The sequence below is a fragment of the Anoplolepis gracilipes genome, chromosome 14 (assembly GCF_047496725.1).
Source record: "Anoplolepis gracilipes chromosome 14, ASM4749672v1, whole genome shotgun sequence".
Lineage (NCBI taxonomy): Eukaryota > Metazoa > Arthropoda > Insecta > Hymenoptera > Formicidae > Anoplolepis > Anoplolepis gracilipes.
This window is the reverse complement of record NC_132983.1, coordinates 1,867,068-1,879,695: the sequence shown is the minus strand read 5'-3', so window position 1 is coordinate 1,879,695 and position 12,628 is coordinate 1,867,068. Positions and strand designations below refer to the sequence as shown.

Sequence of the window (12,628 nt, the reverse complement as noted above, 5' to 3'; positions counted from 1 at the left end):
TATTTACAATACAATATTCAGATCGATATTCGCTTATTATTATCGTGCTTCCTCCCTCTGTACGTATTATGCAACGAAACACAAGAGTGTCTGATGAATATATACCCTAGTCAACAGCTGCACGTGGCGCGCCACGTGCATCGATGTTTATGGTGCCATTGCCAATGTCGTCGCGGACTTATTTCTATCATCGACTTGAAATTATATTATACTTTCTTTACAGAAGGATGCAATGTTACGCGTCGGTTACGCGACGATGCTTGAAAGCACAACCCTATATGTGTGATTGACATTATTCTCGCAAAAGAGTCGTCCACAGAGTTATTTAATTTGTTCAAAAGAAGAACGTGGGCACCTCTTGAAATCGAGTCGACAAAGATTAAACGTTCCGCGAGTTTAAAAAATTAAAAAACGGTATTAAATAGAAAAAAATATATTATGAATGTTAATCAAAGAATATATTTCACATTTGAAAATTATATTTTTATTAAGCAAGTTTGACCCTAATCGAAGATATGTCCCTGTAAACAATTTTATGATACGTATTTCGTTTTTAAATAAATGAAATGCATTTTTTAAAATAAAATATATATTTTTAGTAAGACATATTGCTTTGAGGAAAATATTCTATCTCTCTTTGTAACACAATATTCTAATAAAATGAACACTCTTAATTGGAAGCACTTCTTTTAAGATACGTAACGTCGCGCGACGAGAAGATCGTTACGAAACGTCAGTGCCAAGGACTTTATTCTCTGAGATACACATGTATATGACTTTAAATGATCTGATAAGATCTGATCGCACTACTATGTCCTGATTTTATTACTACGTCTAAATAATATTTAAAAGCCGATAACATTCTGAAATAAACAACGTGTGTTTCGTCTATCGAGCTACAATTCATCGAGCGATATACGGAAGCAAATTAAAAATGCTCGCAGAATAATTTACGAATAATAAGTTAATAATTACAAATCGCAATAAATTATATTCAGAAAACAATCTCTGAAAGCTGTTAGATTTTTAATTAAATTATTATCGATTTGAAGGATTACGTTTCTTCAAGCCCTTTTTCAGATTTTTAAAATCAATAAGACAATCGATCCTTTATTCGATCGTTTATTTCTGAATTTTTTTCTCACACGGATGAGAAATCTTACGATGGCAATTTCCGTTTCTCTAAATTATTGTCTCGAATTATATTCACGTGCGGCGCCCTAAATAGCTTCATTTAGTGTCGCTAAATGTTGTAGTTCCATATATATATAACGTTTGCACGTTTCCGTTTACTTTCAGGCATGAATTTAATGACAAAGTAATACAAATATACATATATTATAATATCTGAAATATGTATTAAATTGATATCGCAACCGCATCACACGGTTTTATTTTTTCAGACTAATAATAATTTCTCACGTGCGTGTGTACCGATCTCTTACAAAGTCTATGAGACTCTAATAAATGATCGATCGACAAAAAAAAAAGTTACCTGGATCCAAAGGTCGATGGATGCCTATCGCAATAGCCACTGCTTTCGGAACGATTACTGTTTCTTGAGCTGCCGCTGCTGTAACAGAAAATGACGGAAATGTTTCGTGTAAGATAATAATTGAAAATTTTATTTCTTGCGTTAAATATATGAGAATATATAGGGTGTCTGATAAAGATTGTACCCACGCTCGTAAGCGGATAGAGCGCAGTAAAATGAAAAGTCTTTTATCATTTTGTAATTTTCGTAATAATTGAAATATTTTAATACTTGAAATATTAATTAAAAAGTTATTAATATATATTAATTGGCTCGTTTGTCAAAAATTTTAAATTAATATTTTAATAATTATTGAGAAAAATAATAAAAGAAATTTTTCTCTTCTGTGCATTTTACTCGATCATATTGGTATAATTTTTATCAAACACTTTGTATATATAATTGTAAATTTCTACATTTTCCATGTTTCGTACACTAACTTTGATCATTTAAAACTGTATTATATCGTTTGTCGAATAATTCGGGATGTCTGATACAAATTGTGCCAAACTACTTATCGAGTCGGATCTCGGCCAATTGTTTTCATTGACGTTATCATAATTGTTGACAAATCCCGAGTGACAGTTTTGTAACGATAAAAAAATGGATGACAAATAAATACTGTTGTATTTATATTTCCAAATACGAGCATGCAAGAGTGTAAAAAATATTTTATTATAACAAAAACGTCTAGTATTAGATAGTTCTAGAATAAAATAAATTGAATTAGCAAATAAAAATAAATGTGAGTAATGAAGTAAAAAAATAATAATAGTAATCTGATATTGAATATTTTGTAATCTAATGAAATAAAAGGTCCCCTAAAGAGTTCCAACAATTATCTTTAATAACTAAAGCTCTAAAGTTGATAAGAAAAAAGTTATAGCGCCTTAAAGTTGCGAAAAAATGTGAAGCTAGTCCCCCAGTATCTTCAAGTGCTATTTTCGGTGCTTTAAACGGAACTATTTCTAAAACTGATGGAGAATTGTAAAAATTTTAGACAATCTAGAACTCTAATCATTTTAAAAAATTATTGATAATGAGGGGCCAACTTTATATACAATCGACGGGCAGAAATCATAGCGCGATCCGCATTTATATCTCGTCAGGATTCTTCCCGCGCAAAAAGGTTGCAAAATCGCGACATACATATATTAGTCTCTTTCAGCAGCGGCCTCCAGTCGATCGGGAAAGTCACGCGACTCGAAATTGCAACAAACCGGTTGCAGTTAGAAAAAAGGCCCAGGATCACATGTTCGGCAAACGTGACACGTTCGGCCCTTATTTATACGGCCTCCCTCCCTCTCTCTCTCTCTCTCTCTCTATCTATCCATCTATCTATCTATCTATCTCAGACCTTTCACTGTCCTCATTATTCGCCGCCGCCGATCGACTGACCGGCCGCATTTGTTCGGATAGAAAAATTATTGTATAAGAAGGTACCGCTTCACGTTCGCAGCCCCGTGACTAGTCCGCGACGACTACTATCGATTTCGTTCGCTGGTTATGTTCGAAGTATAAACGGGACACAAAATAATGGAATAATAATAATAATGGCTTGGCTATGCCCTTGATTGTTATACGACATTATGTAAAAACGGATTGAGCTACGGAGGGAGCTATTTCGAACTAACAATAGACTAAATGAGTATTCTTTGCTCCTTTTTTATTTAACACTATTCAATAGTCGCCTAATTGTTCCACCACGATTTTATTAAAAATAAAAATTAATCTGTATTTTATATAAAAAAATTTAAATAAAAATTTTATATAAAAAAATAATATATAAAAATATATCTGCTTGCATTTTATATAAAAAGATTATATAAAAATTAATAAATGGAAATAGAAGCTTTAGCGAAATGTCACATTACAACGCACTCTGCGTGTCGCAATGATAAAATGCGATTCGTTTATATGGAACGCGTATCTCGGAAACCTGTATATGATTATATCTTATTATTCGTGACACCCACCCAATCATCCTCTGCGACCCATTAGCGTCTTCGATTGTGATATAATAATCCGATTATAATATGCCTCTACCGGAAATAATCGCGTAAACATACGTTTCGAAATTACTTCGCTATTAAAGACAGTGTAAAAAAATGTTATTCAATATTGAGTAATAAAAATGTCTTCATCTATTTATTCTAAATCCTTTAATGATTCAAAAATTGCATCGCTATCTATTACATGCTTCTTTATCAAATTACTTGTCGCGAATAAAATTTAATAAGATGATCTGTATCCACTTTAATTTAACATCAATTTCACGATGCATTTTGCTGCGCGTGGCTGTCACGTGGCTCGAGGGAGCGCGCGATCAAAGAGAGATTGTGAATTGATCGTTTCCTTTTCATTTGACCTGTTTTCGCGCGAAAAGGTTTCGCAAGCGTCTTTAACCGCGTTAGCTAGGACGTGGAAAATGCAACCGGCACACACCGGGAAACCGGTTAGCCTTAACCGAACCGTGTACGAGTTTCTGTCTCCCTCGCACGTTGCACTACTCGCCTCTCGCCATCACGGCGAGGAAAGCATGTCAATGTCAAAACATTCCTCGAGAATTGCATTAGAAAACTTACGTGCAACATAATTAACAAATTTATATATCATTATAAATAATTTAATATAATGCGACAATTAAATAGGATATATGTTATATTTTGAATACATTTTTTTTTACCAGAACGAATACCTCTCTCCTCTTCAAAAAAAAAGATGTATGAATCTTTTAATACTATAAAATAAGTAATAAATTTTGCGAGTTTTTTTATTAAAACATAAATATAATTTTTAGAATATCTTACAAGGTCCTAAAAATTAAAAAATCCTTTAAATATCCCAAAGTTTTAAAAAAATAGTGTCGCGATCCACGTGACGTGGATCGATGGATGAGATGTCAATAATCAGGACATTGACAGCGTGTATAGACTGTGCGGAAGCCAATGTTAAACCAATATGATTCTTATTATGTAATATAATGTGAAAAGCGCGCGCGCGCAACAAAGTTTGAATGAAAAGATTAATCTATCATCCATATTTACGCGATAGATCTATGCGACTATTGATCAATAATACAATTTAATCCTTTTACTCTTATTGGGTCTATTGTTTCGGAAAAATATCAATAACATTATACAACATAATTTTAGCAAAATATCTAAAACATTATATAATTATAAGTAATATCGTTATAATTTTACTGTGTCAAAACTTAAAATGTTAAATGTAAAAATGATGGCATAAAAGAATTGAAAGAAATTTTCCTCAAATGTATTCTGCAAAATATTTATAAATATAAATTTTATTTATTAGATTTATAATTATAAATATATTTATAATTATAAAATTCAATGACTAGATGTAAAAGAAATTTTATTATAAAAATAATTTTTATAACAAATTCCTTCTTTTTAGAATCAGTCTAAGTTGGAACAGATTTAGATTTTTTTTTTATTTGCGTATCGATAAATTGCCTCTAATGGACCACTAATTAGCACTCGGACTAATGATCGTTGCATAATCATATACGGTCCGATTTTTCCTGAAACACATTACGTTGTATCACGTATTGCGACGCGCAGAGTATACGCTATAATTGGAAGTAGTGGATAAACAATTGTCTATTTAGGAGAGATTGCAGATAAAAGAAACGTGCTCTCAATCTGGAATACGAAAAGGGATGTACACCCAAATGGCAAGGGTTAAATCGCTATTTTGATCGAAGGGATGTAATTAAAATGATTGTGATGCCGAGCCATGGCGAGCTTAAGTTATATTCAACATTATGCGTTGTAACCTGGTTTATTTTCGGACGCATTATTCTGGACAAGGGGAAAAACTGATCGGATAAATTGAAAGATAATGAATCTTATAAATAATCCCGTTGCAATATATACCAAATACGTGTCTCTGATTTTTTAACATCTTGCGCTTGTATAAATCTCTCTTATATATAAAATCTTCATTGGTTATCATTTCATTAATCAAACGCAAAATTAATTTAAAAAAAGAAATATATGTCTGTATGCAACATATATACTATACAAACCATTAAAATAAGAATATTCGATTTTATAATTTACAATAAATTACAGTAAATTTACAGTAAATTATATATATATATATATATATATATATATATATATATGCAATATTCTGTTCGTAATGTATATAGACATAAATATATATACATATACAATAAATATATATAACACAAATAAAAGTGCATGATACAGAATAGTAAAAAAACCAAGTAAAATAAATTTGATGGAATCAAGCAAAATATTTTCCATTTTTTAAAGTAAAAAAATTCAATTTTATAATTTATATATAGTAAATGAGATCTGACGATATTATTCTATAACATTGAACGATATAAACAATAAACAATGATATTTCGCGTGATATTTTAGCATAATTATAATATTTTACTGTCAACTTAACAATATATTGATTTCCATAGATATAATATACAAATACGATTGTATAGCAAGAAAACAGGTAATCGCATCACAAGTAAACGCACGACTGAAGTTCGAAGTGAGGCCACGTGTATTCCACGAACATTCCGATGTACTTTGAAGTGCATCGATCACGTGTCGAAATATTCCATCGTCCGATGCGCAGTTTTATAGTGAATTCAATATGTGTATAATCAGGGTCGTCATTACGTTTTTTTTCGAAGCCTGATCATCAGTCAATGACCGAGAAGAAGGGGAGGGGATCGAGAAGGGAGGGAGTACAATTTTACATTTGTCAATACACTTTTTGTACAATATTTTCGTTAGTAATAACATAATATAATATAGCTTTAAGACATTAAAATATAAAAAATTATGAAAAATTTTTTTTACTGAAAAAATTATTTTATATTAAATTTCGAGCTGAGATTTCAATAAGACCTAAACAGTACTATGACCACCCTATGGTTATAATGATGCCTCTACATACAATACATTTTCACGCACTTGTAAATTATTATTATTATTAAAAGTCAGATAAATCCGTACTTTTATTTGATAAAAGAAATAAATCTTTTATTTTAAATTATATAAGAATAATACTTCAATCGTCCTTTTTCTTTGTGAAAAATATCCTGTCTCCACTCAAAAACGGAGAAAAAAAATTTTTGCGAATTGCGCTCACCTTCGTTGCGATTGACTGTTGCTACAAGTGTTGGAGTATCCAGAGTCCGATACCTTAGCGTTCTCCACGGATACTTCCTCCATTGTGCGATCTCTCTGTCTGTCTCTCTCTCTCTCTATTTTCCGAATAAAATGTTCTCCAAAAAAAAAAAAAAAAAAAAACGAAATATACTCTATCTCTCACGAAAATCTCTCACCACGCGCGCGATTTCGCGCTCGCGCCAACTTCGCGGCTCATCTTCGTTACTTCACCCTCCGCCGTTTCGAGATTGATTGACGATTAATTAGGATCGACGGGTACCGGGTACTAACACCGTTCGATGATGATTGCTTGTTCGCGCGACGAAACGCACTGAATGAATCGACGGTCGGCGATTTTCACGCGGGGACTGAGCCGCCGTCGCGCAGTCGCCGATCCACGCCGGCCGCACGTTCTGAGACACGTGACAGCGCCCTCCCCCTCCCCACCGCTCTCTCAATTCGTTCGCGAATTGTGGATCCCCCTCCTACATCGTCTTCGCGCTGCCGCGATAGCGATCGGCGTGATCGACATAAAATCGCCGCACATGTTACACCGGCACGCGTTGTTGCGTAATAATCAATCATGCTTTATTCTTTTTGATACTTGAATTTCCTGAAAGATTTCTACTCTTTGTTAACACATTATAAATTATCAAATGTTTATTATACAATATTTAAGATATAAATTTGTAAAATATTATTCGTATATTGTGATATATATTTATTATAAAATATCATAAAATAGAAAAAGATTTATAGTCTTTGAAAGAATTCTGAAGAGCTCTTTTACTCTTGAGACAGGTACTTTTTTTTCCTAAAAAAAAGGAAAAAGAGATTGATGTGTAAATTAAAAATTAAAAAAATTAACGAGTATATTAAAAAGCCCGTGTACTTTTATAGTTGCCCACCTGCGGGTCTCGTCTGACGTATTCTTGCTACTGCGCTCCGACAAATTTAAAGTTTGCTTCTCAAATATTTAGAAAGCTTTGCAAAAAGAAAATACATTTTTAGTGACAGATTAAAATATTAAAATAAAATTACATAATTAAGTATTATCGCAAAAGTGTAAAAGAAATCAGAAAGCGTTAAGCATTATATATATTGTATTTTAAATAATTTAGAAAGTTTTTAAAAATAGTTAATAACAAGAAATGATACAATTTGCCGTTATTCGACCAGTTATTTAAAATATAAATAGTTGAAACGAAGATATGCACTATAAGAAGTTCACAAATAACGCAACCGGCACAGAATTATGTGTGCGTATAAAAATATAATAATATATTCTCTGTAAAAACTTTGTTCTATGTACAATATCTCGTAGAAACATTATAATAATCTCATATCGCTAGAAATAATATCACAGTCTTCAGGTACGATGCTTCTCCCTTGTGGAATTCTTGTGGTATCCTGGAAGCGAGAAGAACACATGTCAGATCATCTCAGAAAGTATCAGTTTGACAGGCGCGCTAACAGAGTTGTAAAATACTCTCCGTTCAAGCAGAAAAAAAAATGAAATGAAAGAGTCGGTGTTTGGGATTTATTGCGTATTTCACTTGTGTATTTGATATCACCAAAAAGAAACAAGTCACAGTTACAGTCTCCTGGAACATCATTCGTTTTTTACGGTCAATACAGTGTGGGTCTAATCGCACGTAGGTGATACAAAAATGCATGTCCATCATCATTCAATGTTGTGCGTTGATTCATCATTACGTGTGTGACGAGGTTGTTTGGTTTCGTGATGAATCTGGATATCAGGTTTTATCGGGAGAAAATCTTGGGAAAAAGTCTTTTCTTCTTTCCTCTATTTTAGTCTCGATAAACGACAAGTCTAACACATACGCTTCATTTTTTTCTCTTTGTACTTTCTTAAACATGAAAGAGATAATTTACATACCAGTACATTTGGTACATCGATTGCTTCGTACATCGATAATTCCCAAAATAAGATGTACCCGCAATTAAAAGCATTTAACATATGTTTTGGCAATGTTTTATATTAGTATATTATATCATTTTTCCTTCATGTATAAAATTTTTCAGTTATATATTAAAAGTCAAAAAATATTCACCATTTCTTGGCGATAAATCCTTTTTTTTCTTTTTTTTTTTTAATAAGTTGTCGATTATTGTTTTAAATGGATAGTTCTTAATGTAAGAAATCAGTCAAAACTTTCTTGCCAAAAGTAAAATTTTAGTTATTTAAAAGTTTAAGTTTAATAACGTCTTCTCTTTCTTGCGAAAAAGGCGTATTACACAAATACACATTCTATTTTATTACAAAACATCCACACGAGTTAAAAATATTTTATAATAAACACGATCGATGTACGATATAAAGAGGTATAATGTGTTAACAAAGAACAGAATCCGATCATGAACAATCATTATACATAGGATAATTATTTGCACCGGTGTCTCAATTATTATATACCTTGTTTTTTTTTTTTTTATCCGCAATAACTTTAATACCTATCGTCATGTGAAAGTTGTCAATGGTGTATAAAGTACAAGTCATTTTGCTTCCTGCACGCAATATAACTATAAAAGAAAAGTACAGAAATATAATTATAAATAAAGATTCTCTTTTTTTTTGCTAAACCTAAAGCACAGATTATATCTAAAAGCCTGTGCGAACGGATAGCACTCTTATTATACAAAAAAATGTTCTTTAGTGCATTCCGTATTTTATACCTATGAAACAAAATTTACGTATATTATATAGTAAATATATATTTTTGTCACTAAATAATTCACTGAGTCACTCTATTCGTTAAATATATATATATATATATATATATATATATATATATATATATATATATATATATTAATGTAATTTGTTTCCTTTTTATAGTCGCCGAGTTAAAGCGACTGTTTTAATTTCAACAACTCGAACGGTTCACCGTCCGAGAAAGTACGATCTGTATCGTCAATAACCGAACAATATTCTAGACAAATAAAGATATAAGTCGGAATAAAGAGAGGGAAGATCTCGCGGGAAACGAATCGGTAGGTGCGCTTTGTTTCCTTCGATTCTTGGAAAGTCTTTCGAGCGAAGAAAATGTACACACATAGGGGTCCATGCGCTTGCTAGATATACAGCGAACGAATGCTCAACGAAATCAACCGTTCGCACAAGCCTCTTAAAGTAACAGAAACGCGAGTCCTCCACGCGCGAGCGCTATAAATCATGTGTGAACAAACAATGTAAGAGGATAAAAAGTAGTAGTAGTAGTAGTAATAGTAATAGTAGTAGTAGTAGTAATAGTAGTGGTGGTGGTAGTAGTAGTAGTAGTAGTAGTAGTAATAGTAGAGTAGCAGTTAAAGGTTTCAGTAACGTTGTTGCAGTTGCGCGAACGTAAAGCGAACAGTTAAATATATATATTATTTATATAAATATATATATATAGATATATATATATATATAGGTAGGTAGTTGGAGTAGTTTTCCCTGGATGCAGGCCCTTGACGTGGTCAAGTGAGTAGTCTTTAAATTCGTCTCTTTTTGTTGCGTGCGTCCAGCTTGTGTATACCAGTCAGTCTGTGAAGATAAACAGCAAAAATTACATTCTCTCCTGATGGTTTTGTCTCCCCCCCCGTGCCCGAGGAGGAAGAGGAGAAAAAGGAGGAAGAGGAAAAGGTAGAAAGAAGCAGCGAGATAGATAGATAGATAGATAGATAGAGAGAGAGAGAGAGAGAGAATGGCAGCGTCGACAAAAACACAACGTCGGGAGTGTAAAACTACAAAGAGATGCTTCTCTTTCCCTTCGCGTCGCGAACTACGTTCGTCTACTACTTACGAGATACGATTTTTTTTAAGAACCAGCTCAATTCTCGTCCTCATCCATCCTTAATCGTTTTCGCCGGTCCTCGCCGACGTTTCGTTCCTCCGCCTCCAGGACCTTCAGCCGAGAACCACAGATCTCTTGCCCGTGCAGAACCTAAAATATATTGTATTTTGAATTTGAAATATTTCTATGCGTAAGATTCTTCGTAATAAATGCAGCCATAAAGCTTGTAGGAAAAGAAAAGGGAAGACCTTACCTCAATGGCCTCGTTCGCGCTGTCAACGCTAGCGTATTTGGCATAGCCACAGTTTTTGCCGGGTAACATATATACATCTATCAGATTTCCGAACCTGCAGAATGCATCTTTCATAGCGTAGATGGGCGGTACTGGAGGGCCACAAACGATAAAACACCTCTTGGCTACCTCGGCGTCGATGCTGGCCATCGGTTGCGCTGGCGGCAGCTTCACCGATATGTGATCCAAGCCTAAAGTGAGAAACGTATAGCGATGCTTCACACACAACGTACATTTACTCCGTCGTGGTACCAAGCACGTTGAAGGGACCAGTTTAAGTTTACTCACTCGGTGCTGTCAATCCTGCGGCCTGTATTAACGACGTTGCTTGAGCAATAGTCTCCGCCAAGTGTGCCAGATCTGTCCTCGCGTTGGCGACCGCCGTTGAACCACCCGGCTTCGTCGTGCTCTTCGACGGCGCGCTCGTCAAGTCCGGCTTGACGATCATCCGGTGACCAGGTGGATACTCGAAACCGTGAAACTTCTCGCGCGCATACGCCGCTGCGCTCGAGTTGTTGTACACCACCACTGCCTGGCCGCGTGGCATCCTGTATCTCACGTCGGTTTTCAAGTGACAATAGTCCAAACCGGGCACTATGTCAAACAGCTTCCACAGCTGGTCCTGATTCAGCGCCGGATGCGCGATCACCTGTAGACGCGTGTAGCCGTCCGAGTTGGAGTAGTTGGTCGCAATCTCCAGACTGATGCTGCTCTTGCCAAAGTTGGACGTACCGTAACTGCCACTGGTGCCGTCATATGCGACGCTGGACAGACCGTTGTTGTACTTGGCATCGTTGTGATCGGGTTTCGGCTTCTTCGGTTCGGCAAATACTGCTTTATACTTTCTGTCGCACTCCTCGAACGCTCTTGCCGCACTCGACACCTTCTTGAACTTGACGTAGCCGAAGCCCTTGGACTCGTTTGTGCTGCGATCCTTCACCACGGTCGCGTACTCGATAGCGCCAAACTTGGAGAACTCCTGCTGCAGCTCGCTGTCAGTCATCGTTTTTGGTAAAACGCAGAACAACCGAACCCACCTCTCCTCTTCGTTCGTCTCGCGCACCGAACCCTGATCTCGACTACAAAAATCACACCGTAAGATAAAATATATTACAGATTAAAAAATGTTAATTAGAATATCTTTGAAATACAAATAATAAGACACTTACTTCGAGGCGATCATCACTTTGATAGGTCTGCCAACAGAGCCCAGCATTTTGCCGTTCATCTCCTCCAGGGCAAACGCCGCCTCGGACGTTTTGGAGAACTTGATGTACGTAACGCCTACCCATAAAACAATACAAACACAGGAAATTAGGGAGAGGTTGACATATACAAAAACGACGCTAGAAAATTTGCATACGTTTCCGGGCAAAAAAAAAAAAAAAAAAAAAAAAAAAAAAAAAAAAAAATTAATAAAAGACAGAAAGAGACAGCGAGAGCGAGAGCGAGAGAGAGATAGAGATAGAGCGGATTCTTATCGATTACTTTAATATCCTTAGGCAAAAGGCAGAGGCAGGATCACCTTTATTCTCGCCCGTGTTGCGATCCTTAACCACCCAGATGTCCTCGATCTTGCCGAACTTCTCGAACGCCTTCCTGAGATCATCCTCCTCGAGGCTCTTGTGACAGATGACGAACAGTCGGGAGTTGGGCGGATCGTCGTTCTTCGAGCGCAGATCCGTCTGCGAATAATACGAATCCCGTTCACGGTGGTCGGCCATTTTTAGGCTTCAACTCGAAGACGAGAGCGAACACGAGCGCTACCGCGAGCGCGGACTCTATCCACTGCCGTCGCCCGTCGCCCGTCTACGGTTACTTACCGGGTGTCCGC

The 12,628-nt window shown here is 35.3% G+C and overlaps 2 protein-coding genes across 5 annotated transcripts in view; both read right to left on the bottom strand.

The window, feature by feature from the left end:
- Per (period circadian regulator) overlaps positions 1–6,821 on the bottom strand; it is a 22,331-nt gene extending 15,510 nt beyond the window's left edge. For both annotated transcript variants that reach the window (XM_072906282.1, XM_072906283.1), the window contains exons 1-2: positions 6,686–6,821; positions 1,496–1,573 (exon numbers count right to left, since the gene is read on the bottom strand). In XM_072906282.1, coding sequence (XP_072762383.1) covers positions 1,496–1,573; positions 6,686–6,768 — 161 coding nt within the window. In that variant the 5' untranslated portion in view covers positions 6,769–6,821. The remainder of the gene's footprint in view (positions 1–1,495; positions 1,574–6,685) is intronic.
- Positions 6,788–12,628, bottom strand: LOC140673372 (RNA-binding protein 45). 3 transcript variants are annotated; one of them, XM_072906317.1, is made up of 6 exons: positions 12,320–12,625; positions 11,964–12,078; positions 11,083–11,873; positions 10,756–10,985; positions 10,512–10,652; positions 6,788–8,115 (listed from the first exon to the last, which is right to left on the bottom strand). In XM_072906317.1, exons 1-5 carry the CDS (start codon positions 12,516–12,518, stop codon positions 10,539–10,541), a joined length of 1,449 nt encoding a protein of 482 aa, XP_072762418.1. In that variant the 5' UTR covers positions 12,519–12,625; the 3' UTR covers positions 6,788–8,115; positions 10,512–10,538. The 3 variants fall into 3 exon arrangements, with proteins under 3 accessions (XP_072762418.1, XP_072762417.1, XP_072762419.1); XM_072906316.1 differs by lacking the exon at positions 6,788–8,115 and adding an exon at positions 8,847–10,252 and having other exon boundaries at positions 12,320–12,624; XM_072906318.1 differs by lacking the exon at positions 6,788–8,115 and having other exon boundaries at positions 10,519–10,652; positions 10,756–11,010; positions 12,320–12,628.